Source organism: Protopterus annectens, chromosome 1.part0, assembly GCF_019279795.1.
Source record: "Protopterus annectens isolate FY-2018-M chromosome 1.part0, PAN1.0, whole genome shotgun sequence".
NCBI lineage: Eukaryota > Metazoa > Chordata > Ceratodontiformes > Protopteridae > Protopterus > Protopterus annectens.
The window spans coordinates 1,683,091,427-1,683,117,778 of NC_056725.1; the positions used below are offsets into that span (position 1 = coordinate 1,683,091,427).

At 45.3% G+C, this 26,352-nt stretch overlaps 1 protein-coding gene across 1 annotated transcript in view; it reads left to right on the forward strand.

Annotated features, from left to right (window-relative positions):
* Nucleotides 1-26,352, forward strand: part of TNRC6B (trinucleotide repeat containing adaptor 6B) — a 2,803,754-nt gene that overhangs the window by 1,852,937 nt on the left and 924,465 nt on the right. Inside the window, exon 14 of the mRNA XM_044074422.1 lies at nucleotides 13,322-13,474. Within this exon, the coding sequence (XP_043930357.1) occupies nucleotides 13,322-13,474 (153 nt within the window). The remainder of the gene's footprint in view (nucleotides 1-13,321; nucleotides 13,475-26,352) is intronic.

Consider the following 26,352-nt stretch of genomic DNA (forward strand, 5'->3'; position numbering starts at 1 on the left):
TGTATTCCTTGCCTAGGCCCTGATCACGACGTTGCTAGCTGTTGGTTTTTTGCTAGATTTAACCAACACACTGATGCTCATCGTGTTTCACTGTTGCAGTCATCACTGTAGGGTTCTTCCTGCTGGCAGGCAGTCCTCGGTCGGCCAGAATCCCAAAGTCTGGGTCCGGCGTCGGCTGTTCAGTCATGCTCCCTGACATCAGAGCGCCAGGAGTACAAAGCTGCCAGCCTATGCCATGTTCTCCAGTCTTTCTTGCCGTGCGGTGAAAGCAGTTCGCAAGTCCCGGTCGGCTGACTCCTGATATTTTTTCGTGCTTCAGTCCGAAGACTTACTTCTTCTTCTCAAAGCTAAGGACCCCGTTGGGGAAACTTTTTTCTTGCTCCAGTCCGATGTCAGAAAAAGTTAATAATTGCATTTCTTGTGGGAAGCAAATACCTCATAAGGATTTCCATTCTTACTGTATTCCTTGTTTAGGCCCTGACCACGACGTAGCTAGTTGTCAGTTTTGTGCTAGATTTAACCAACGTACGATTAAGCGGAGATACGATTTTGCTTTTCACTACTTCGGTAGGCGATTTTATTATAAAATGTCGTCGGACACGCTTCAGACTACCAGAGTCCACAAACGACGCAAGAATAAGGACAGGCCTCCGAGGTCCAAATCAGACGACGTTACACAACCAGAGCCAGCTTCAGGTTCGGCCGTCAGTGAGGCGCTTTCGCAGCCCCTGTCGTCAGCCATTTCAGAACCGATAGCCGAAACGAACTCCCACGAGTAGCCAACTAGGCCTTTGAGCACTCCAGCTGCAGGACCTTCGGACAAATCTCCCTTGGATGGGTCCGGAGCCGCTGTGCAGGTACCGGCTTCCGAGGCGGTTTTCAGGCCTACACAGCTTCTGATAAAGGGAAAGCCCAGGACAAAGACTCCTTCTAAATCTAAGACACCAGCCCAGGCCTCTTCTGATCCGGGCCCCAAATCACAGAAACAGTTACTTAAAATAGCGGAGGACTTGCTAACCATGATTAGGGGTTCACATCCCCCTCCAGACTAAAGGCCAAGGCAAGAGTTGGATTATGAATCTTCTAATCAAGCATCTATTTCTTCAGTGTCTTCCTCTGAACAGGAATATTCTTTCCCTCCTTATGAGGATTCTGATGCTGAGGAATCTATTCCATCAGCTTCTCCCCCTGAGGATTTTTCTTTTGGGGAAACTTTACATGACATGAGGGAACATTTTCATTGGGAGGGACAGTACTCTGAATCTAAGAGAAGGCTCAGGGATTTCCTTCTTCTTCTCCAACATAGACCCCTAGCTATTCCTCCTGTTTTGGATATTGTGGATGATGCTTTTTCTGAGGCTAATTTAACTCCTGACTCCTTTCCTCCAGCTCCTGCTAAGCCCGACAGATATTACAGGGTCCCTGACTCCCACCAGTTCCTTCACAAAAATCCTACTGCTGATCCAGAAACCATTTCTCAGGGTCCTAAGGGGGTTAAGGCTGCCTCTGCTAAAAATCCTATTCCGACAGATAAGGATTCCAGAGCTTTGGAGAGATGGGACAAAAAAGTGTATACTTGTGCTACTTTATCGATTAGGGCTTTAAATTGCCAATTTCATATGCTAAAGTATCAGCAATTTCTACTGTCTGTTATGAAACAAAAGTTAGGTACCATTTCTGCATGTGCAGATAATAAGGAATTACATGATTTGATGCATGCTACTGAACAAGTGGGGAAGCATGGTTTACACTGTGGTTTTGATGCCTTGGAGGCTTCTTGCAGGACGGCTGCCTCTGGCACAGTCATTAGAAGACATGCTTGGTTAAAGGAACAAAACTTACCTGATCAAGTGAAAGCAAAGTTACTGGATGCTCCTGTTCAGCATAATGTTTTGTTTGGGCCTAAGGCTGAAGAGGTGATAAAGAAAATGGAGGATAAGGCAGAATCCATGCAAACAGTTAAGGATTTCTTACAAGTTCAGCCCCCTAGATTTAGCAGAAATTGGCCAACAAAAAATTGGTCTTTTCCCAGCTCAGACAGGTCTCATAGGGGTAGATATAGGTGCACCAGAGGAAGGCCTCAAACACAGACCTCTTACAGACCCAGACAATGGAGTGCTTCCACCTCCAGGGGTGGAGAGGACAGACCTCAATCATTTAGAAAACAGGCTCAGTGACTCCCCCTGCATGGCTCCAGGAACTTCTCTCCCTGGATGCCCCTCTAGGAGGAAAACTCTCTCTTTTTCAACAGAATTGGACTTGCATAACCCAAGACAAGTGGGTTCTGGATGTAGTTTCAAGAGGTTACAAATTCCACTTTCATACCTTGCCAAAACCAAACGGATGGCCAGACCTACCAAAACACAAATGGTCCGTGGCATTAAACCAGGTGGGATCCCTCATGGCTATGAGGGCCATAGAACTGGTTCCACAATCACAGACGGGGCAGGGCTTTTACTCAAGGCTCTTTCTAGTTCCCAGAAAGCAAAACTCATGGAGACCCATCCTGGATCTGTCAGTCTTAAATACTTTCCTGGAGATACCAAAGTTCAAAATGCTTACTCTGCAGCAGCTCCTGCCAATGTTGAGCAAAATGCATGGATGGTGACATTGGATTTAAAGGAGCCTTGCCTACACATCCCTATCAGACAGGAGTGCAGAAAATACCTCCGGTTCAAGGCTGGCTCAAAACTTTACCAATTCTCTGCGCTGCCCTTTGGCTTGTCTACTGCGCCCAGGGTCTTCACCAAGTGCCTGGCACCAGTAGTAGCTTATTGCAGACTCAAGGGTATTCAAATTTACCCTTATCTGGACGACTGCCTTATTCAAGCAGACAGCAAGGATGTTTTACTCCAGCACCTGCAATTTGTTCAAAATCTTCTCAAGTACCTGGGATTCACTGTAAACATAAAAAAGTCAAATTTGACCCCCACACAACAGATAACTTTTCTGGGTGCTCTTTTAAACACAACAACCCAGATGGCATTCCTGACATCTGAAAAACAACTACAGCCGGCTTCCACTTTCAAAACCTTGGCTTCTATAACTCCGCTAACTGCAAGGAAATACCTGCAGGCTTTGGGTTACATGGCCTCCTGCATCCTTTTCATACCAAATGCAAGACTACATATGAGAAAAATACAATGGTACCTAAAAAGTGTATGGTCCAAGCATTGCCGCAGTCTAGACACACAGATTGCTGTCTTGCCTTGCCTACAAAAGGAATTCCATTGGTGGTCCATGGCATGTCTTCACAACAAAGGCAAAGCCTTCAGTCTACCTCCAGCCAGCCAAGTGTTAACCACGGATGCCTCGGATTACGCATGGGGAGCCCTCTTGCAGGGCAAGGGTCTGCAAGGTTTTTGGGCAGAGGATCAGAAGCACCTACATATCAATTTAAAAGAGATGTTAGCTGTTCAGAATGCCCTCTTGGCTTTCAGGGATCTTCTACAACCAAGACAACTACTGATACGAACAGACAACACCACAGTTATGTGGTACATAAACAAGCAGGGGGCTCACATTCCTACCCCCTTTGCAGACTAGCCATGACTCTGTGGAACACAGCACTAGTTTGCAAAGTGGATCTACAAGGCAGTTCCTGCCAGGGAAACAAAATACTTTGGCAGACAGCCTGAGCAGGAACCTGTCAGACCCACATGAGTGGATGCTAGACACCCACATATTCAAGACGATTACAGAAGCCTAGGGCTGCCCGGACATTGATCTATTTGCATCCCCCCTCAACCACCAGTTACAGATTTTTTGCACAAGGACTTTTCACAAGCTACCATGCAAAGTGGATGCACTATCATTCAGCTGAAAAAACCTCAAGGGGTATGCCTTTCCACCACTACCTCTTCTATCACGGGTGTTATTAAAGATCAAGCAGGACAAGCCCAAGATGATGATTCTTCTGGCCCCAAATTGGCCTCGTCAATTCTGGTACTCAACACTGAAGAATCTATCTCAGGAACCACCTTGGATTTTGCTTCAGATTCCCAATCTATTGTCCCAACACCAGGGCCAGGTTCTGCACTCTCATGTCAAAACTCTTAGCCTGGCAGCCTGGCGAATTCAGGATTTATGATTAATCCTCCCCTTCCCAAAAAGGTCATGGATGTTATCTTAGAAGCCAGACGGCCTAGCACTAGAAAGTCTTATGCAGGCAAATGGAAGAGATTTTGCGCCTGGATGCATGCTCAGGATTCGGATCCTCTCATTCCTAATATCCCTCTGATTTTGCTTTACTTAACAGGCATGCTACTTAAGGGTTTATCCTTCTCCATAAAAATTCATGCCTCAGCTATCTCTGCACATTACAATACAGACCCTCCACTCTTTTCACATCCACTTCTGAAACAATATCTTAGAGGAGCAAAGAATTTAAGGCCCCCTAGGAGACCACCCATACCTGCCTGGGACCTCAACTATGTTCTGGAAAAACTCACTCTGCCTCCTTTTGAGCCTGCTGCCACAACTAATATTAAGTATTTATCATGGAAGACAGCTATCCTACTGGCTTTGACTTCAGCCAGCAGAGTCTCGGAGTTACAAGCACTCATGGCTGTGGAACCTTGCATTACTTTTCACCAAGATAGTGTGTCTTTAAGGACTAATCCTACTTTCATGCCTAAAGTGGTTTCCAAAGTGGCTTTAAATCAAACTATTCACCTGCCAACCTTTTTCACTAATCCACAAAATAAGGGGGAAAGGATCTTGCATTCCTTGGATGTACACAGACAACTTCGTTTTTACCTGGACAGAACCAAGGATATCAGGAAAACAGAGCAACTGTTTGTTTCTTATGCAACAAACTCCCAAGGCAAAACCATTTCAAAACAGACCATTTCTAAATGGATTGCGCATGGAATCAGATTTTGTTACTCTCATCATGGAAAGCAAATTCCAGGGAAAATTAGAACTCACTCTACCAGAGCTGCTGCTACTTCAGCTGCCTTTCTCAGGGGAGTACCTACTAAAGATATTTTGGAAGCTGCAACTTGGAGTTCAGTGCATACTTTTTCTAAGCACTATAATCTCCCTCTTTACTCTAAGTCTAGGGCAGGCTTTGCTTCTGCAGTCTTGCAGGGCCTTCTAGCCGCACCTTCTTCTCTATAACCACCACCCCTTATCTCAGCTTTGGGATTCAACCCTACAGTGATGACTGCAACAGTGAAACACGATGAACATAGTACAGTTGTGTACACTTACCATAAATGTAGATGTTCGAGTGTCTTCACTGTTGCGGTCTGGGTTACCCTCCCTCCTGTCCCCTCTTATACTTTCACTAGTGTGCTTACCTACTTCACCTTTCTTCTGAGGTGTATTTGCTACAGGCTATGGGGTTTGTGGTATGTTATTTTTTGGTTTTTACTATTGGCCTTCATTTTTAGGCACCTGACATCTGGGGCAAGAAAAACTGGAGAACATGGCGTCAGCTGGCAGCTTTGTACTCCTGGCGCTCTGACGTCAGGGAGCATGACTGAACAGCCGACGCCAGACCCAGACTTTGGGATTCTGGCTGACCAAGGACTGCCTGCCGGCAGGAAGAACCCTACAGTGATGACTGCAACAGTGAAGACACTCAAACATCTACATTTATGGTAAGTGTACACAACTGTACTTTAAGCGTCGGTACGATTTTGCCTTTCATTACTTTGGCCAAAGGTTTAATTATATAATGCCGTCGGAACAGCTGACGACCGGAGTTTATAAAAAGCAAAAGGAAAAGGACAGGCATCCGAGGTCCAAAACTGTTGAGGCCTCTGCTAGGCCAGTCGCCGGTTCTCAGTGAGGCACTTTCGCAGCCCCCTGACACCCGCTACCTCAGAGCCACAGGCCGCTTCCGACTCCCACGTGGAGTCGACTAGGCCTCTGGATACTCAAGGTATTGGACTCTCAGAAAATATTCCCTCAGATGGGTCCGGAGCCGCTGAGCAGGCATCGGCTTCTGAGGGTGTTTTCAGACATACACTATTATATGTCAAGCTAACATCAGCTTCAAACAGTGTCTTCACAAAGTGCCAGGCACCAGTAGTTGCATTTTGCAGACAGAGGAATTCAAATATGTCCTTACTTGGACGACTGCCTTATTCAAGCAGAGAACAAAGACATTCTACTACAGCATCTGGCGTTTGTAAAAAGATTAGTAGTTTCTCTAGGGTATACAGTAAATGAAAAGAAATCAAAACTAGTACCCTCTCAAGAGATAATATTCCTGGGTGCAAGCTTAAATACAACTGCCCAGATGGCTTATCTCATGCTAGACAAACAAAGGCAACTGACTTCTTACTTCAAATTGTTGGCAACAAAGATCCAGTTGTCTGCAAGAAAAATTCTGCAGGCTTTGGGCTTCATGGCATCCTGCATTTTGCTAATTGCATATGCCAGACTGCATATGAGGAAACTGCAATGGTACCTAAAAAGTGTTTGGACTCAACATTGCCACAGCCTGGAAACATTAATTACCCTCATTCCCTGCCTGCAACAGGAGTTTCGATGGTGGGCACAGGCCTTTCACCACAACAAGGGACAGCCATTCACTTTACCCACAGCCAGGCAGACACTAACAACAGATGCATCAGATTATGCCTGGGGGGCCCGCATGGCAGGAAAATGTATTCAGGTTCCATGGCCTGCAAGCCAGATGCATATTCATATCAATCAAGAGAGATGCTAGCTGTTCAGAATGCCATGACAACCTTCAATGATCTACTTTATCCAGGACAGCTACTGATAAAGACGGACAATACTACAGTCATGTGGTACATAAACAAGCAGGGAGGCACACATTCCTATCCCCTCTGCAGACAAGCCATGACTTTGTGGGACACAGCATTGACTTATCAAGTTCACCTGCAAGCACAATTCCTGTCAGAAAAAATAAATAATCTGGCAGACGAACTAAGCAGAAACCTCATGGATCCTCACGAGTGGAAACTGGACCCACAAGTCTTCAGCATGTTAACAAGGAAATGGGGATGCCCAGACCTAGATCTATTTGCCTCCCCTCACAACTGCCAACTAAGGACATTCTGCACAAGGATTTATCACAAGCAAGCATGGAAAGTGGATGCCCTATCCTTCAGCTGGAAAAACCTAACATTATATGCCTTTCCTCCACTGCCTCTCCTCCCCAAGGTACTCCTAAAGGTCAGACAAGAGAAGCCAAAAATGATACTGATTGCCCCAGACTGGCCACGCCAGCACTGGTACCCAGTTCTAAAGAACTTGTCTCAAGGTCCAGCCTGGACATTGCCACAAACTCCTCACTTACTGACCCAACAAAACAATCAGATCCTGCACAGCCAACTCAGGACCTTAAATCTGGCAGCATGGCAGATAATGCAGTAATTCAGAACACTCCTCTTTCCAAAGCTGTAATGGATGTTTGGAGGCCAGGAGGCCCAGTACCAGAAAATCTTATGCAGAAAAATGGAAGAGATTCTGTGCTTGGAGCCAGGCACAAGGTATTGACACGTTTGTACCAAATATTCCTCAGATTTTTACAATACTTAACTGAGATGCTGGTCAGAGGCCTATCCTTTTCATCAGTTAAGATTCATGCCTCTGCAATTTCAGCCTATTACAATACGGAACCACCTATCTTTTCTCATCCTTTAATAAGGCAGTACCTCAGAGGGGCCAAAAACATAAGACCACCACAGAGAGCACCAATACCTGCATGGGACCTCAATTATGTCTTGGAAAAACTCACACTGCCTCCTTTTGAGCCAGCCACAACAGCTGATATAAAATTCTTATCCTGGAAAACAGCTCTGCTCCTAGCAATAACCTCCGCAAGACGAGTCTCGGAGTTACAGGCACTCATGGCTGTGGAACCTTTTATCATTTTCCATCCAGGCAGGGTTTCTCTAAGGACGAACCCTACATTTATGCCTAAGGTGGTGTCCAATGTGGCACTTTACCAAACCATCCACTTACCTACCTTTTATCCAAACCCACAGAACAAGGGTGAGAGACTTCTGCATTCTTTGGACATACACAGACAGCTGCACTTCTACTTGGATAGAACTAAAGCTTTCAGAAAGACTGAGCAACTTTTAGTGGAATATGCTGCAGGATCACAAGGAAAGGCCATCTCAAAACAGACTATTTCAAAATGGATAGGCCATTGCATTCGTTTCTGCTACTCACAGTATGGCAAATTAGTGCCTATGGGCATTAGGCCACATTCTACCAGAGCAACAGCCACTTCAGCAGCCTTCCTCAGAGGAGTACCAACCAAGGACATTTTAGAGGCTGCAACTTGGAGTTCAGTGCACACTTTTACAGAGCACTACCACTTACCTCTCTACTCTTAATCCTGAGCAGGCTTTGCCACTGCAGTTCTGCAGGGCCTCATAGCCTCTCCTAATCCTATTTAGCCCAGCCACCCATCCTCTGCTTTGGGATTCAACCCAAGGGTAATGACTGCAACAGTGAAACACGATGAACATAGTACAGTTGTGTACCTACCATAAATGTAGATGTTCGAGTGTATTTACTGTTGCAGTCCGGGTTTCCCTCCCACCATCCTCCTTTCATTTGCTGGATCTTATCTGTGCTTCTCTGTTCTATACAACCTATGTGGTGTATTTGCTTGTAGATGAAGGAAATGTTTACTTTAGTGCATGCATGTTTATTGGCATAATCTATTTAGCCTACCCTTTTGGGGGCACCTGACATCTGGGGCAAGAAAAACTGAAGAAAATGGTGTCGGCTGCATCTTTTATACCCCAGGCGCACTGACGTCAGGGAAGAGGCGACAGCAACTGACGCCGGACCAAGACTTTGGAATTCAGCCCAACTGCGGGTAGCCTGCCAGCAGGATAACCCAAGAGTAATGACTGCAACAGTGAATACACTTGAACATTTACATTTATGGTAGGTACACAACTGTACTTTACGGGTTCTGTCATTAGGAGGCATGCTTGGTTAAAGGAACAAAATCTGCCTGACCATGTTAAAGCAAAATTATTAGATGCTCTTTACGTCATGATACCTTGTTTGGTGTTAAGGCAGAAGTGTTAAAGAAAATGGATGACAAAGCTAAATGTATGCAAACGGTCAAGGATTTCTTACAGGTACAGCCACCTAGATTCAGCAGACACTGGCCTACAAAGAATTTGTCCTTTCCAGTCTCATACAGACTTCAAAGTGGCAGATCTAGACACCCTAGAGGCAGATCGCAGCCACAAGGATCCTACAGGTCTAAGCAGTGGAGTGCTTCTACCTCCAAAGGTGGAGAAGACAAAGCACAATCATACAGGAAACAGTCCCAATGACTTCCCCCTGCCTGCACCAAGCACTTATCTACTGGCAGCACCCTTAGGGGAAAAACTAGTACTTTTTTTCTCAAAATTGGCACATTATAACCCAGGACAAATGGGTTCTGGACATAGTGTCACAAGGCTACAAGTTTCATTTCCATACCCTGCCATGGGCAAACGGTTGGCCAGACCTGCCAAAAAATCAATGGGCAGAGGCTCAAAAACAAGGCGCAGCTCTCATGGACATGAGGGCTATTCAACAAGTGCCACAGCATGAGCAGGGTCAATGATTTTACTCGACTGTTTTTGGTACCCAGAAAGGACAAAGCATGGAGACCAATACTGGACCTATATATTCTAAATACTTTCCTGGATATCCCAAAATTCAAGATGTTGACCTTACAGCAGCTTCTGCCCATGCTGGGCAGCAAGGCTTGGCTCGTGACTTTAGACCTAAAAGAGGCATACCTGCATGTCCCAATCAGACAATCATGCAGAAGATATACCTCTGATTCAAGGTTGGCACAAAGCATTACCAATTTTCTGCACTGCCCTTTGGCTTATCTACTGCACCCAGGGTCTTCACAAAGTGCCTGGCACCAGTAATTGCTTACTGCAGACAAAGAGGAATACAAATATATCCTTACTTGGACGACTGCCTCATACAAGCAGAGAACAAGGACATTCTACTACAGCATCTGCCGTTTGTGATAAGACTTTTAACATGCCTAGGGTACACAGTCAGCAAAAAGAAATCAAAACTAGTACCCTCTCAAGAGATAATATTCCTGGGTGCAAGCTTAAATACAACTGCCCAGATGGCTTATCTCACTCCAAACATACAAAGGCAACTGGCTACCTATTTCAAAGAAATGGCAACAAAGACCCAGTTATCTGCAAGAAAAATTCTGCAGGCTTTGGGCTTCATGACATCCTGCATCTTACTAATTCCATATGCAAGACTGCATATGAGTAAAATTCAATGGTACCTAAAAAGTGTCTGGACACAACATTTCCACAGTCTGGAAACAATGATTACTCTAATTCCCTGCCTGCAACAGGAGTATCGATGGTGGACCAAGGCTTGTCACCAAAACAAGGGACAGCCATTCTCACTACCCCCAGCCAAGCAGAGCCTAACAATGGATGCTTCAGATTATGCCTGGGGGGCACACATGGCAGGAAGAGGCATTCAGGGCACCTGGTCCACAAACCAAAAGCATCTACATATCCATCAAAAAGAGATGCTAGCTGTTCAAAATGCCCTGACAGCCTTCAAGGACCTACTTCATCCGGGACAACTACTGAACAGACAACACCACGGTCATGTGGTACATAAACAAGCAGGGTGGCACTCATTCTTATCCCCTGTGCAGACAAGCCATGGCTTTATGGGACAAAGCATTGACCTACCAAGTCCATCTGCAGGCACAATTCCTGCCAGGAAAGGAAAATACTCTGGCAGACGAACTAAGCAGAAACTTTGTGGATACCCACGAGTGGCACCTGGATCCACAAGTCTTCAGCATGATAACAAAGAAATGGAGACACCCGGACATTGATCTGTTTGCCTCCCCTCAAAACAATCAACTAAAAAGATTCTGCACAAGGACTTATCACAGACAAGCTTGGAAAGTAGACGCCTTATCTTTCATCTGGACAAACCTATCAGTATATGCCTTTCCTCCCCAAGGTACTCCTAAAGGTCAGGCAGAAGAAACCAAAAATGATTCTGATTGCCCCAGACTGGCCACGCCAGTACTGGTATCCGATCTTAAGGAACTTGTCCCAATGCCCAGCCTGGACCTTACCTCAAATGCCTCATCTACTGTCCCAGCAAAACAATTGGATTCTGCACAGCCAACTCAGGACCTTAAACCTGGCAGCATGGCGGATAATGTAGCCATAGAAACACACCTCTCAGTAAAGCTGTGATGGATGTCATTTTAGAAGCCAGAAGACCTAGTACTAGAAAATTCTATGCTGGGAAATGGAAGAGATTTTGCGCTTGTAACCAAGCTCAAGGAACTGATACAGCTGTCCCAAATATTCCTCAGATTTTGCAATACTTAACTGAGATGCTGGACAAAGGCCTATCTTTTTCATCAATTAAGATCCATGCCTCTGCCATTTCAGCTCATTACAATACAGAGCCATCACTCTTTTCTCATCCTTTATTAAGGCAGTACTTCAGAGACGCCAAAAACTTAAGGTCTCCAAGGAGAACGCCAATACCTGCATGGGACCTCAATTATGTCTTGGAAAAACTCCTTACCTCCTTTTGAGCCAGCTGCTACTGTGGATATAAAGTTCTTATCTTGGAAAACAGCTCTGCTCCTAGCAATAACTTCTGCAAGATGAGTTTGAGCTACAGGCTCTCATGGCTGTGGAACCCTTTATCATTTTTTATCCAGACAGGGTCTCTCTGAGAACAAACCCTACATTTATGCCTAACGTGGTATCCAGTGTAGCCCTTAACCAAACAATTTATTTGCCAACATTTTATCCAAATCCACAGAACAAGGGGGAGAAAATTCTGCATTCTTTGGACGTACACAGACAACTTAGATTCTACTTGGACAAAACTAAAGTTTTCAGAAAGACAGAACAGTTACTAGTGGCATATGCCACAGCTTCACAAGGAAAGGCCATCTCCAAGCAGACTATTTCAAAGTGGATTGGTCACTGCATTTCTTTCTGCTACTCACAGCATGGCAAACCAGTGCCTAAGGGCATTAGGCCACATTCAACCGGAGCTGCAGCCACTTCTGCAGCCTTTCTCAGGGGAGTACCAACCAAAGACATTTTAGAGGCTGCTACTTGGAGTTCAGTGCATACCTTTTCAAAATATTACAATCTGCCTCTTTACTCTAAATCCAGGGCAGGCTTTGCCACTTTAGTTCTGCAGGGCCTCATAGCCACTCCTAATGGTGTTTAGCTCCAGCCCCCCCAACCATAGCTTTGGGACTCCACCCAAATGTAATGACTGCAACAGTGAAACACAAAGAACATAGTATAGTTGTGTACACTTACCGTAAATGTAGATGTTCGAGTGTATTCACTGTTGCAGTCCAGGTTACCCACCCGCCACCCCCCTTATTTTTGCTGGAACTTATCTTTACTTCTCTAATCTATACAACCTAGGTGGTGTATTTGCTTATAGATGAAGGTAAAGCTTATTTTGGTGCATATATGTTTTATTTACATAATTTTAGCCTACCCTTTTGGAGGCACCTGACATGTGGGGCAAGAAAAACTGAATAAAATGGTGTCTGCTGCATCTTTTGTACCCCTGACGACCTGACGTCAGAGAAGAGGCGACAGCAGCCGACGCAGGACCCAAGACTTTGGAATTCAGGCTGACTGAAGGCATCCTGCCAGCAGGATAACCCAAATGTAATGACTGCAACAGTGAATACACTCGAACATCTACATTTATGGTAAGTGTACACAACTGTACTTTACCTTCCCTCCAGCTCCCTGACTTCTTTTGGCTACACCTCTTCTCTCCTTTACTATGTTTAAAAGCTTTTTGGTGTATTTGCTTTTTTGTTGGAGGTAAAACCTTCTACACATAAACTGATGTAATGGCGTCGGCTGCATGCTTTATACCCGTGACTACCTGACGTCATGGAAGATGAGACAGCAACCGACGCAGGACCCAAGACTTTGATAATCAGGCCGACTGAGGGCTACTGCAAGCAGATAACCCATATGTGATGACTACAACAGTGAATACACTCGAACAATAAGTAAGTAATTGGTTTTATTAGGTGTCTTCTCTGTATTTAATGCTTATGTAAAGTAATGAGTTTACAGTCTTTGAAGTCAAAAACCTCATAGTGAATGGAGAAATTAATTTCATCCTATTTTGCCATTATATTTTTAACTGTTGGCAATATTAAGTAATTGTAGGCTAATTAGAGAGTTTATTTGTTTATGCAAAGAGTTTGCAGAGTATATAGAGCTTCAGAATGTTTTAAAGTCTCCTGCTTTAAGTACATAAGTCTTAACTTTGTTGAAAAAGGTTTTATCCTTTCTTCCAGGTTATGGCTCTAATGTGAACCTTGCTGCCATGGATTTTAACAATATGGTAGGTGGAAAAGAAGGTGGGACTGAATCTCGATTCAAGCAGTGGACTTCGTTAATGGAGGGACTACCTGGCAGTATGCCTCCTGACCCCAGCATGCACAAAAATGGTAAGGAGTTGAGTTGCATACAGAAATGTTTTACTTGTGGAAAATGAGTAGTGTGCAGTGTTGTCCACAGAAATTAAATTTTTTTCACAATACTGTTTTTTAAAACATTTTTATTAAATAATTTAAACTGCAATATATATGCACATACATTAGTAGAAAAGAAAACCATTATACTTAACCATTATTGTTGTCATACAGTATGCTATGTTTTTTTTAACAGTTGTCATTTACTTCAGCATTTTACATAAATTGCAAAGTTCCTGGTTTCCCTTAAAACTCAATGTTAAGTTGTCAATATCGCCTTCATTCTTGCTGGATGGGTTCGGAGCCGATCCTCGGCTCCGACTCGGCCAATACTAAAGCTCGAGCGCTAATTCCACCGGCTCGAGGCTCCCCTATATCCCACAATGCTAGGCGGTAACTACTCAGATCTCGTTTGCCGCTATAGCTGACGAGGTGCTTTTCTACCGGCTCAGGCAGGTGAGTTAGAGTTTTTACCATATTAGGTATTTCTTAACCCCCTTTTTTGTTTCATACCATAACCTTTTTAGTTTAATTAAATATTTAGATAAATCGACCCCTGTTTTTCGGGTCTATATTCCCTTTCTTCCCTTATCTTGTAGGCCTTCGGCCCCTCCCTTCCCCCATTCCTTTAGTGTGACTAAATTAGTTGTTTTTCTGTTAAGGGCTTGTGTGTGTGTGTGTGTGTGTGTTTGTGGCTTGTGTTAGCCTTAATAATTTAATAATTTCTTCAGTAGAGGATGTGTCTGTAGTGTGTTTGTGTTGTTGTCAGGCACTCCTTTTACGATGTCAAAAGACTCTAAGGTCTCAGGCTTCAAGAAGTGTGACTCGTGCTGTCAGAAAATGTCTCTGACAGACTGTCACACTTCTTGTGTGTATTGCCTGGGACCTTTGCACCTGCAGGACTCTTGTGCTGTTTGTCAAGGTTTTAGCCCTAGAGTCCTGCAGGAACGCAAGAATAAATTAATCTTGCGGGGCTTGTTAAAGCCTGAACGCCCCCCGACTCAGTCTGTGTCGCGGAAGCCTTCCAAAACTTCCAAACAGTCGGCTCCGGTTTCAGAGTCGACTGCTGGAAAGATTAAGTCGGCTTCGACATCGGCTCTGGCCGGAGCCGATGTTTCCAAACCTCATACTGTTACCTCGGCTCCGGCTGGAGCCGAGGCTGATAAAACTCCGTTGGCTCTGATACTCTTATCGGAGCCACAGTCTAGGAAGAGGTCCAGATCCCCCTCTATCGGTTCTGTGCATTCGGCGCCAGGATCCCCTCTTCTTTCTGAACGGAGCCATAAAACTCATTCCTCACGGTCTTCCAGGTTATCTGACCATGATTTGCAAAGGGTAGTGAGTAGACTTCTCAAGTCCGAGGCACTGGCCCAAATGCTGCATAGCCCGACTCACCAGTCAGTGGCTATTTCCGTTCCCCAATACATTCCTCCTCCGACTCCTTTGAGTTCGGAGCCAGGGCTTGTCGGAGCCATGACTGTTGGTGCGTCGGATCCGATACCTTCCCTTTCGGCTCCGTCGTCTGCTCCGATCTCCTCCTTGGAGGGATCTCGGCGCCGAGCTTCCCTCGTCGGCTCCGAGGGGGCGAGTGGCATCGGACCCTTGTCCGACCCCGCTCTCCCTCTCGGAGCTTCGGCGCTGGTGAGTTCGGCTCCGACATCGGCTTCGGAGCCGTCCCTGTCGGTGCCGGGGGAGGTCCTTGTCTCTTCGGAGCGGGGGCCTCTGGCCTTGCCTGACAGGGGTGCCTTCGAGGTCATGCGGAGCGTGCTAGAACCAGGTTCTGCCCGACAGTCGGCTCCTTCAGCCCCCCATCTACAGTGCCTGCGGTGATTTCTACTCACCCCCTTGTCTTAGACCGCAAAGAGCCAACTCCTCAAGTTTCCCCATTGGGAATTTCCTCCTCTTCCGAGGCCTCTCCTGACCCGGCAGGAGATCCCCCAAGGAAGAGGCAGTGCAAGAGGAAGCACATTGACTCCCCTGAGTCTATCACCTCTGACACTGACTTAGAGGAATCTGAAGGTTCCCCTCGATCCACCTCTGAGGATGTCTCCTTTGCTGACATCCTTGAGATCCTGAAACAGAGGGGGAACTGGCCTGCCCTTAACCCTTCGGAGGATGAGTCAGTGTATCTTGAGGCGTTTGGCTCTCGCCCTTCTACCTCCTGGGTGTCCCCTCCCTTTGACCCCCTTATGGAAGTGGTGGCAAGGAAGACTTGGACGGCTCCTGATTCAGTGGAACCCACCCCGAGGAAACCATCTAAATTTATTACTGCCCCTAGAGATAAAGATTTTTTATCCAAAGGTGTCCCTGTTGATGCCATGGTGGTGGCTGCGGCCACTAAGAAGGAGTTAGCTGATCCTTCGGTTCCTGTCCATCCTCCTAATAAGGAATCTAGGACCATGGACAGGTACGGCAAGCGGATGTTCTCATCAGCGACCTTTTCAATGCGTTCGCTGAATTACTTATGCCACTTCGTCTCCAGAGAGATTTACTCAAGGATATGGGTGAACTGATAAAGGATCCTACAGCTGAGGGGTTCAAAGACACAATGAACTCCCAGTTGGCAACCCTGAATTCCATCGTTAACTCCTCCATGCGGCTGGTCTCATATGCTGCAGATGGGGCGAGTAGAGCCGCAGGCACAGGTGTTGCCTTACGACGTCACGCCTGGATGCGGCTATGCAACTTTGCGGACCCTTTCAAGGCATCCTTCACCAATTCTCCCTTTGATGGATCATCCTTGTTTGGTCCACAGGTGAAGGATACATTGACCAGGTGCGAGGTAGAAGGTAAGACTCTATCTGCCATAGGAGTCCGTTTTTCTACCCCTTCTAGACCCTATCCCAAAGGTCAGAGGGGAGGAAAGATGTGGTTCCGCAAACAATCCCAGGGAGTCTCATCTGACGCACAAGGCCGATTCCCCTCTAGAGGCAGAGGTGGGAATAATAATAGACGCCGCCCTAGAGGCAGAGGAGGTCCGCAGAACCAGGGTAGCAGAGAAATGTTCTCTGACAAACCCTTTCAGCATCCCTTGAGGGGCTGCCCGGCTGTCCACCTTCGGAGGCAGTCGGGGGAAGGTTATCCCTGTACCCAAAAGCCTGGCTTTCCCTTACTCAAGACAAATGGGTACAGTCGATCATATCCGAGGGTTACAAAATTCCCTTTATTCACATCCCATCCCAACCCAAAAGATCCCTTCCAGACGTTCCATCCGGTCTAAGGGAACAAGCAGCATTAGAAATTTCAAAGCTGCTATCAAAAAGAGCTATCCAATCAGTCCCGGCAGACCAGCAAGGATCCGGAATCTACTCCAAATTCTTTTTGGTACCAAAAACAGGGGACTGGAGACCCATACTGGATCTCAGCTACTTAAACAAGTATGTCAAGAAAACAAAATTCCGGATGGTCACGCTACAGTCCATTCTACCCTTCTTGGGTCAGGACAATTGGATGTGCTCGATAGATCTTCAGGACGCGTACTACCACATCAAGATGAACAGACGCTCCAGGAGATATCTCCGCTTCAGGCTGGGAGCCAGTCACTACCAGTTCAGGGCCCTGCCCTTTGGTCTCACTACAGCCCCCGTGTGTTTACCAAATGCATGGCAGTGGTCGCGGCTCACTTGAGACGTCAAGGATTCCAGGTGTTTCCATATTTAGATGACTGGCTCCTTACCCCCACCACCAGACATCAGCTTCTTCTATCCAGGGACTTCACCATCCAATCTTGCCAAGCTCTAGGCATTTCGATAAATTTTGAAAAATCTGCCTTGTCGCCTTGTCAATCTATTACCTTTATAGGCGCCACCTTAGACACACTCAATTTTTCAGCCAGACTCACAGAGCAGAGTGTGTCAGACATTCGGAACCAAATTTCCCTTCTCTTACAATGCAACAAAGTCAAAGCCAGACTAGTTTTGAAGGTGTTAGGACTCATGGCAGCAGCTATTCCCCTTCTCTTAGCTCGCTTTCACATGAGGATCCTCCAATGGATGCTGTTTACTCAATGGTCCTTTCAACAGCTCCCGATGTCCCATACCATATTGATAACTCAATCATGCAAGAATCAACTGTCTTGGTGGATCACATCACATCAACTTCTCCGAGGAAGACCCTTCACTCCCCCCCCCCCCCCAAGTCGCCACGTTGACAACAGACGCCTCCCTGATTGGGTGGGGGGGCATTATCAGGGCAGGACAGTCCAAGGCATGTGGCAACCTTTCGAGTGCCACTTGCACATAAACGTCTTAGAGATGAGAGCAGTGCTTTTAGCGTTGCAAGCCCTTCACGACTCTCTTCCCACTGGGACTATTGCAATTCAAACGGACAACATGTCCGTAGTGTGGTACATCAACAAACAAGGCGGAACCAGATCATACCCTTTATGTCGAGAGGCACTCAGACTTTGGCAATGGGCGATCTCTTCTCAGCGTTTTCTGATAGCAACGCACATTCCCGGGAAATCCAACGTTATTGCAGACAAATTGAGCAGGGCAATTCTCATGCCCCACGAGTGGTCTCTAAAGAAATCAGTTCTAGAAGAAGTATTCCTAAGATGGGGCCAGCCTTGCTGCGATCTTTTTGCTACTCCCCAAAACAGCAAGTGTCACGACTTCTTCACTCTCTTCCCGTTACCAGGCCATCCCACCAGAGACGCTCTAGTCCACGATTGGCCCCGGGGACTTCTATATGCCTTTCCCCCCTTTCCACTGATATCTCAACTAATTCAGAAAGCCATTGCCTTGAGATTGACAATGATCCTCATTGCCCCTTACTGGCCTCAACAGATATGGTTTCCTTTTCTTCATCGTTACCTTGTGGAGCAGCCTTGGCATCTGGACCCAGTACCAGATCTGATAACCCACCAATTGGGTCAGCTGCACCAATCTCTGCCCTCTGTAAACCTCACAGCGTGGTTTCTCCGATTCCAACCTTAGCCAGGCTTCCCTCAATATCTCGCTCGGTCCGAGATATCTTGATAGCCTCTCATAAATCTTCTACCCGGAAGATTTATAGTAGCAAATGGAAACGCTTCTCTTTTTGGGCAACATCAAAAAACATAGATCCCTTTACTGCACCTATCCAGTCTATTCTAGACTTTCTAGCAGAACTTTCATTTAGGATCATCTGCATCTACCATTAGAGTTCAATTGGCTGCCATATCTAATTTTCATGTTGGTGTTTCAGAGTCTAGCATCATGGCACACAAACTCTGTAAAGCCTTTTTAAGGGGCGTATTTCTTCTCAAACCTCCAATCAAAGATCCCCCGCCTCAATGGGATTTGAACTTGGTTCTGGCATCTTTAATCCTTCCCCCCCGTAGAACCGGCGGCTTCATGTTCTCTGAAGTTGCTTTCTTGGAAGACACTTTTTCTGGTAGCTATAACTTCAGCGAGAAGGGTATCTGAACTCCATGCTCTGTGCAGTCATCCTCCTTACTTAGTGTTTCACAAAGATAGGGTATTCCTCCGTACTAATCCATCCTTTTTGCCTAAAGTTTCCTCTCAAATAAACCTAAACCAAATTATTGATCTCCCCGTCTTTTTCCCTAACTATTCAAACAGGTCGGAACAAAAGCTACATTTTTGGATGTTCATCGCCAACTTAGATATTACTTAGACAGGACTAAACAATTCAGGAAATCTAATCAATTGTTTCTGTCATATGCGGAAGGGAAATTGGGCCTTCCAGTTACTAAAGTATCCCTCTCTAGATGGCTCACCTCTACAATTACCTTCATCTATGAGATCAGACATCAAAAACTACCCTCAAGACCTAGAGCTCATTCAACTAGGGCATTAGCTACATCCATAGCTTTTCAGGATAGGCTGGCAATAGATTCCATTTGTGCAGCAGCCACCTGGGCTTCTCCTCATACATTCATTTCACATTACAAATTGGACATGGTTTCCAGAAGCCGTGCCAGTTTTGGTTCCACTGTTCTCAAGAGTCTGTTCCGATAGGCCACCGGGATAAGGTGCTAGGGGGCGGTCCCATCCAGCAAGAATGAAGGCGAGATTGACAACTTAACATTAAGAAGTTATGTACCTACCATAACGTTCCATGTTAGTTGTCTTCTTCTCGCCTTCTTTCTTGCGTCCCACCATCCTTCCCCCAAGCCTGGACAGACCGACAGGAATTCAGTTTGTGTTCTTCCTCTGGAAGTCGTCATTCCCACACGTTCTTCCACCTCTTTTATCTTTTCTGAGGTCTGCGATACTTTTTACGCAGATTGTTTTGAGGTGGGTTTCCCTACTCCATTCTAAGGAGACTAGGGTTGCTTGGTATAGCTATCAAACGAGATCTGAGTAGTTACCGCCTAGCATTGTGGGATATAGGGGAGCCTCGAGCCAGTGGAATTAGCTCTCGAGCTTTAGTGTTGGCCGAGTCGGAGCCGAGGATCGGCTCCGAACCCATCCAGCAAGAAAGAAGGCGAGAAGAAGACAACTAACATGGAACGTTATGGTAGGTACATAACTTCTTATTCCTCTTTCTTAACATTATTGTGCTTGTATTCACAGTTTCCATTTATTTGTGCAAAGGTTGCTACATTCCTTTTCTGAATATCTTGCCACCATTTTTTGTCTTCTTTACAATATGTAAATATTCGCATTTCATTTGGTATAAATTTTGGATGTTCTTCATGTTTCACTGTTGCAGTCATTATATTTGGGTAATCTGCTGGCAGGTTGCCCTCAGTCGGCCTGAATAAAGTCTTGGGTCCTGTGTCGGTTGCTGTCTCCTCTTCCATGACGTCAGGTCATCAGGGGTATAAAACATGCAGCTGATGCCATTTTATTCAGTCTTTCTTGCCGTGCGGTGTCCGAAGCAGAAGCAGTTCACAAGTGCCGGTCGGCCGACTCCTGAAATTTTCGCATTCGAGTTTCAGAACCGAAGTCTTCAACTAAAGCTAAGTACCCCATTGGAGAAACTTTTTCTTGCTCCTTACTGATGTCAGTAAAAGTTAATAATTGCATTACTTGTGGGAAGCAAATACCTCATAAGGATTTTCATTTGTACTGTATTCCTTGCGTAGGCCCAGATCATAACGTGCCTTGCTGTCAGTTTTGTGCTAGATTTAACCAACGCACTATTAAACGTCTGTATATTTTTGCTTTAAAATATTTTGGATCCAGATTTAATCACCCTGAAATGTCCGTCGGTTAGCAATCCGACTACCGGAGTTCACAAAAGACGCAAAGAAAAAGACAGAGACAGACCGTCTAGGTCCAAAACCGACGAAGCTTCTCCTAAGCCAGTCGCCGGTTCGCCTGTACTCAGTGAGGTGCTTTCGCAGCCCCTGATACCCGCTACTTTTGAGTCGCAGGCCTCTGCCGAGACCCATGCGGAGTCCGGTATGCCGCGAGATTCTCAGAGTATTGAACCCGCGGATGTCTCTCCCTTGGATGGGTTCGGAGTCGCTGAGCAGGCACTGGCTTCTGAGGGTGTTTTCAGGCCTCAAAATATTTATATAAAACCGACGCCAGCTTCACAAACAAAATCGAAAACATCTTCTAAGTCTAAAAAACCGACGCATGAGCAACGTGCTCAGGCCCCTATGCCTAAAAAACAGATGATCAAAATGGCTGAGGACCTTGATCAGGGGTTCCCAATCCCCCCTGCTAAGAGGCCTAGGCAAGACACTGATTATGAATCTTCAGATCAGGTTTCCATTTCTTCTGATTCCTCTTCTGATCAGGAATTTTCTATTCCACCCTATGAGGATTCAGATGCAGAAGAATCCATGCCATCTGCATCTCCTCCTGAGGATTATTCTTTTGGAGAAACCTTTCATACTTTAAGGGAACATTTTCATTGGGAGAGTCAGGATTTCTCTGAATCAAAAAAGAGGCTTAGGGATTTCCTTCTTCTTCCGCAGCATAGGCCTTTGGCTATACCTCCTGTATTAGACATCGTTGTTGATGTGTTTTCGGAATCAAGCATGGCTCCTGATTCCCTACCTCTGGCTCCTAGTAAGCTAGACAGATATTACAGGGTTCCTGGCTCCCACAAATTCCTGTTCAAAAATCCTGCTGCTGATCCTGAGACTATCTCAGAGTCCCAAAGGTGTAAAGGCCTCTACAGCCAAAAATCCTACCCCCTCTGATAGAGATTCCAGGGCGCTGGATAGATGGGGAAAGAAGGTTTATACTTCTGCAACCTTGGCAATTAGGGCCTTAAACTGCCAGTTTCATATGTTTAAATATCAACAGCATGTTATGGGCTTATTGAAACAGAAAATGATGTTGATTTCTGATTGTGTGGAAAATAAAGAATTACAGGAATTATTGCATGCAGCAGAACAGGTTGGAAAGCATACTTTGCAATGTGGTTTTGATTCCTTGGAGGCCTCTTGCAGGGCCACAGTTACTGGATCTGTGATTGGAAGGCATGCCTGGCTCAAGGAGTAAAATCTGCCTGATCATGTTAAACCTACATTGTTGGATGCCCCTTTACAGCATGATACTCTGTGTGGTAATAAGGCAGAAGAGGTATTAAAGAAAATGGAAGACAAAGCTAAATCTATGCAAACTGTAAAAGATTTCTTACAAGTGCAGCCACCCAGGTTCAGTAGGCACTGGACTACTAAAAATTGGTCCTTTCCTGTGTCCAACAGAGCCTATCAAGGCAAATCCAGGCAATCAAAAGGCTCTAGATACCAATCACAGGGTTCATACAGGTCAAAGCAGTGGGGTGCCTCTACCTCCAAATCTGGAGGAAACAAAGCACAACCCTACACTAAGCAGTCTCAGTGACTTCCCTCACCAAGCACTTATCTTTTGGCAGCCCCCTTGGGGGGGGGGGGATTAGCATTTCATGCTCAAAATTGGCACTTAATTACCCAGGACAAGTGGGTATTAAACATAGTATCCCAGGGGTACAGATTTCATTTCCATACTTTGCCAATTCCAAACGGTTGGCCAGATCTGCCACAAAATCAATGGGCAGAGGCTCAGAAACAAGTTACGTCCCTCATGGATATGGGCCTATTTAACCAGAACAGGAAAAAGGACAAGGTTTTTATTCGAGACTGTTCCTGGTACCCAGAAAAGACCATGCCTGGTGTCCAATACTGGACTTATCGATTTTGAACATGTTCCTGGACATTCCAAAATTCAAAATGCTAACTTTACAACAGCTACTGGCTATGCTGGGCAGGAACACTTGGTTAGTGACTCTAGACTTAAGAGGCATACCTGCATATTCCAATAAGGGAATCATGCAGAAGATACCTCCGCTTCAAGGCAGGTTTTTTGCATTACCATTTCTCTGCACTGCCCTTTGGCTTATCTACTGTGCCCAGGGTCTTTACAAAGCGCCTGGCACCAGTAATTGCATTCTGCAGACAAAGAAGCATACAAATTTATCCTTACCTGGACAACTGTCTCATTCAAGCAGAAAACAAGGACATTCTTGAACATCTGGCTTTTGTAAAAAGGCTTCTAACATGCCTAGAGTACACAATAAATGAAAAGAAATCACAACTGGTACCCTCTCAAATAATTACATTCCTGGGTGCAAGCTTGAATACAACTGCCCAGATGGTTTACCTTACGGCAGACAAACAAAGGCAACTGACAACATACTTCAAACAGATGGCAACAAAAACCCAGTTATCTGCAAGACAAATTCTGCAAGCTTTGGGGTTCATGGCATCCTGCATTCTATTAATTCCATATGCAAGACTGCATATGAGGAAACTTCAATGGTACCTAAAAAGTTTATGGAGTCAACATTGTCACAGTCTGGAAACAATGATTCCTCTCATTCCCTGCCTGCAACAGGAGTTTCTTTGGTGAGCAGAGACATGTCACCAAAACAAGGGACTGTCATTCACTCTACCCCCTGCCACCCAAACCCTAACTACAGATGCATCAGACTATGCTTGGGTGGCCCACCTGGCGGGGAGATGCATTCAGGGCATATGGAGCCCAAAACAAATGCATCTGCATATCAACCAGAAAGAGATGCTAGCTGTTCAGAATGCTCTGACAGCCTTCAAGGACTTACTTCATCCAGGACAACTACAGATAAAGATTGACACCACCATGGTTATGTGGTACATAAACAAGCAGGGGAGTACACACTCCTACCCCCTTTGCAGACTAGCCATGGCATTGTGGAACACAGCCTTGACTTACCAAGTACATCTTCAAGCTCAATTCCTGCTAGGAAATCAAAATACTCTGGCAGATTACCTAAGCAGAAATCTTATGGACCCGCACGAGTGGAAACTGGATCCAGTAATCCTCAGCATGGTAATGGGGGAGCCCAGACATAGATCTGTTTGCCTTTCCCCAAAATTATGAACTGGACAAATTCTGCACAAGGACTTATCACAGACAAGCATGGAAAGTGGATGCCCTTTCCTTCAGTTGGAAAAACCTATCAGTCTTTGCCTTTCCCCCTCTGCCTCTTCTCTCCAAGGTCTTACTAAAGGTCCGACAGGAAAAAACAAAAATTATCCTAATTGCTCCGGACTGGGCTCGCCAGCACTGGTACCCAATTCTAAGGAATATGTCTCAACTCCCTCCTTGGTAGTTGCCTCAAATACCTCATCTACTGTCTCAGCAGAACAATCAAATTCTGCACACTCCGCTCCAAACTCTGAACCTTGCAGCATGGCTGATCATTTAATTATTCAAACCACACCTCTCAGTAAATCTGTGATGGATGTTATTTTGGAAGCCAGAAGGCCTAGTACTAGAAAATCTTATGCTGATAAATGGAAGGGATTCTGTGTTGGGAACCAAGCACAAGGAATAGACACAGCAAAACCAAATATCCCTCAGATTTTACAATACTTGACTGAGATGCTTGACAAGGGCCTATCTTTTTCTTCAATAAAAATCCATGCCTCTGTCATCTCGGTTCATTACAACACGGAGCCTCCCATCTTTTCTCATCCTCTGCTAAAACAGTATCTTAGAGGGGCCAAAAATTTAAAGTCTCCCAGATCATCACCATCTCCTGCATGGGACCTCAATTTTGTGCTGGAAAAACTCACCCTGCCTCCTTTTGAACCAGCAGCTACTGCAGAAATAAATTTTTTATCTTGGAAAACAGCTTTCCTTTTGGCAATCACTTCAGCAAGAAGGGTTTCAGAACTACAGGCTCTCATGGCTGTGGAAGCTTTTATTACATTTTACCCGGACAGGGTGTCCCTCAGGACCAATCCTTCCTTTATGCCTAAGGTGGTATCCAGTGTGGCTCTTAACCAAACTATTCACCTGCCAACATTTTATCCAAATCCGCAGAACAAGGGGGGAGTGGATTCTGCATTCATTGGGACGTACACAGACAACTAAAATTCTACTTATTAAACAGGACCAAATCTCTAAGAAAGTCTGAGCAACTACTGGTGGCATTTGCTTCAGGATCAGAGGGGAAGGCTATATCAAAGCAGACTGTTTCTAAGTGGATAAGCCACTGCATTTGTTTCTGCTACTTGCACCATGGAAAACCTGTGCCCAAGGGAATCGGGTCACATTCCACTAAGGCTGCCTCTACCTCAGCAGCCTTTCTCGGTGGAGTTCCAGCCAAAGACATTCTAGAAGCTGCTGCTTAGAGCTCTGTTCATACCTTCACAAAGCATTATCATTTGTCTCTTCTCCAAATCCAGGGCAGGCTTTGCCACTGGAGTTCTGCAGGGCGTTATAGCCGCTCCTAATGTTATTTAGTTCCATCCTTCCATCCATAGCTTTGGGATTCTACCCAAATGTAATGACTGCAACAGTGAAACATGAACATAGTACAGTTGTGTACACTTACCATAAATGTAGATGTTCGAGTGTATTCACTGTTGCAGTCTGGGTTACCCACCCGCCATCCCCCTTTTCTATAACTTCTCTTTCCTTCACTATATTCTAAAGCCTTTGTGGTGTATTTGCTTTTAGATGAAGGTAAAGTTTATGTTGCTAAAAGTGCATTTACATATATTTCTGTTTATTCATATTTATATATATATATATATATATATATATATATATTTTTTCTCCCCATTTGGGGGGCACCTGACATCGGGGGCAAGATAAACTGAATAAAATGGTGTTGGATGCATGTTTTATACCCCTGACGTCATGGAAGCGAAGATAGCAACCGACGCAGGACCCAGGACTTTGTTATTCAGGCCGACTGAGGGCAACCTGCCAGCAGATTACCCAAATGTAATGACTCCAACAGTGAATACACTCGAACATCTGCATTTATGTTAAGTGTACACAACTGTACTTTTCCATTTTCTAGTAATTGCTTTTCTCTATTGGTAGCACGTAAGGACTTAGTATGTCAAGGCAATTTAAATACTATATCTCAGTTCCAAACAATCATTTTCGTAGTTACAATCCCCCATCATTTCTTTTAAAATTAAAATATTAAAATCTGCTGATTTATTACATTCAAAAAAATGTCTCCAGATAGCTATCACATCTTTAGCATTTGCTGTCTGCCTGAGGAAAAATCTTCTGAAGTCTATGCCTATGCAAACATTCCCATGCAAAAATCCTGAACCTAATGGACTTTGTTGCATACTTAGGAGCCCTACAGATTTGGGTGGCACAGTGGTGCAGCAAGTTAGTGTTGTCGCCTCTCAGTAAAATGTTCTCCGGTACGATTCTCTGCTGTGCCTTCTGTGCAGAGTCTGCATGTCCTCCCTGTGTTCACATGGGTTTCCTCCCACATTCCAGAGACGTGCATCTGGAGCATTTCTCCCCAGGACTCTGCTGAAAATGGGCTCTGTCCCAGTCAGACTTTCCTGGTAAATAAATTTCTTCCATTATTTCTTTGTAAACTGCTTTTCTATTTTCCCAGTCTTTTCTAACCTCTCTTGAATTGATTCTTACCACTGTCCTATT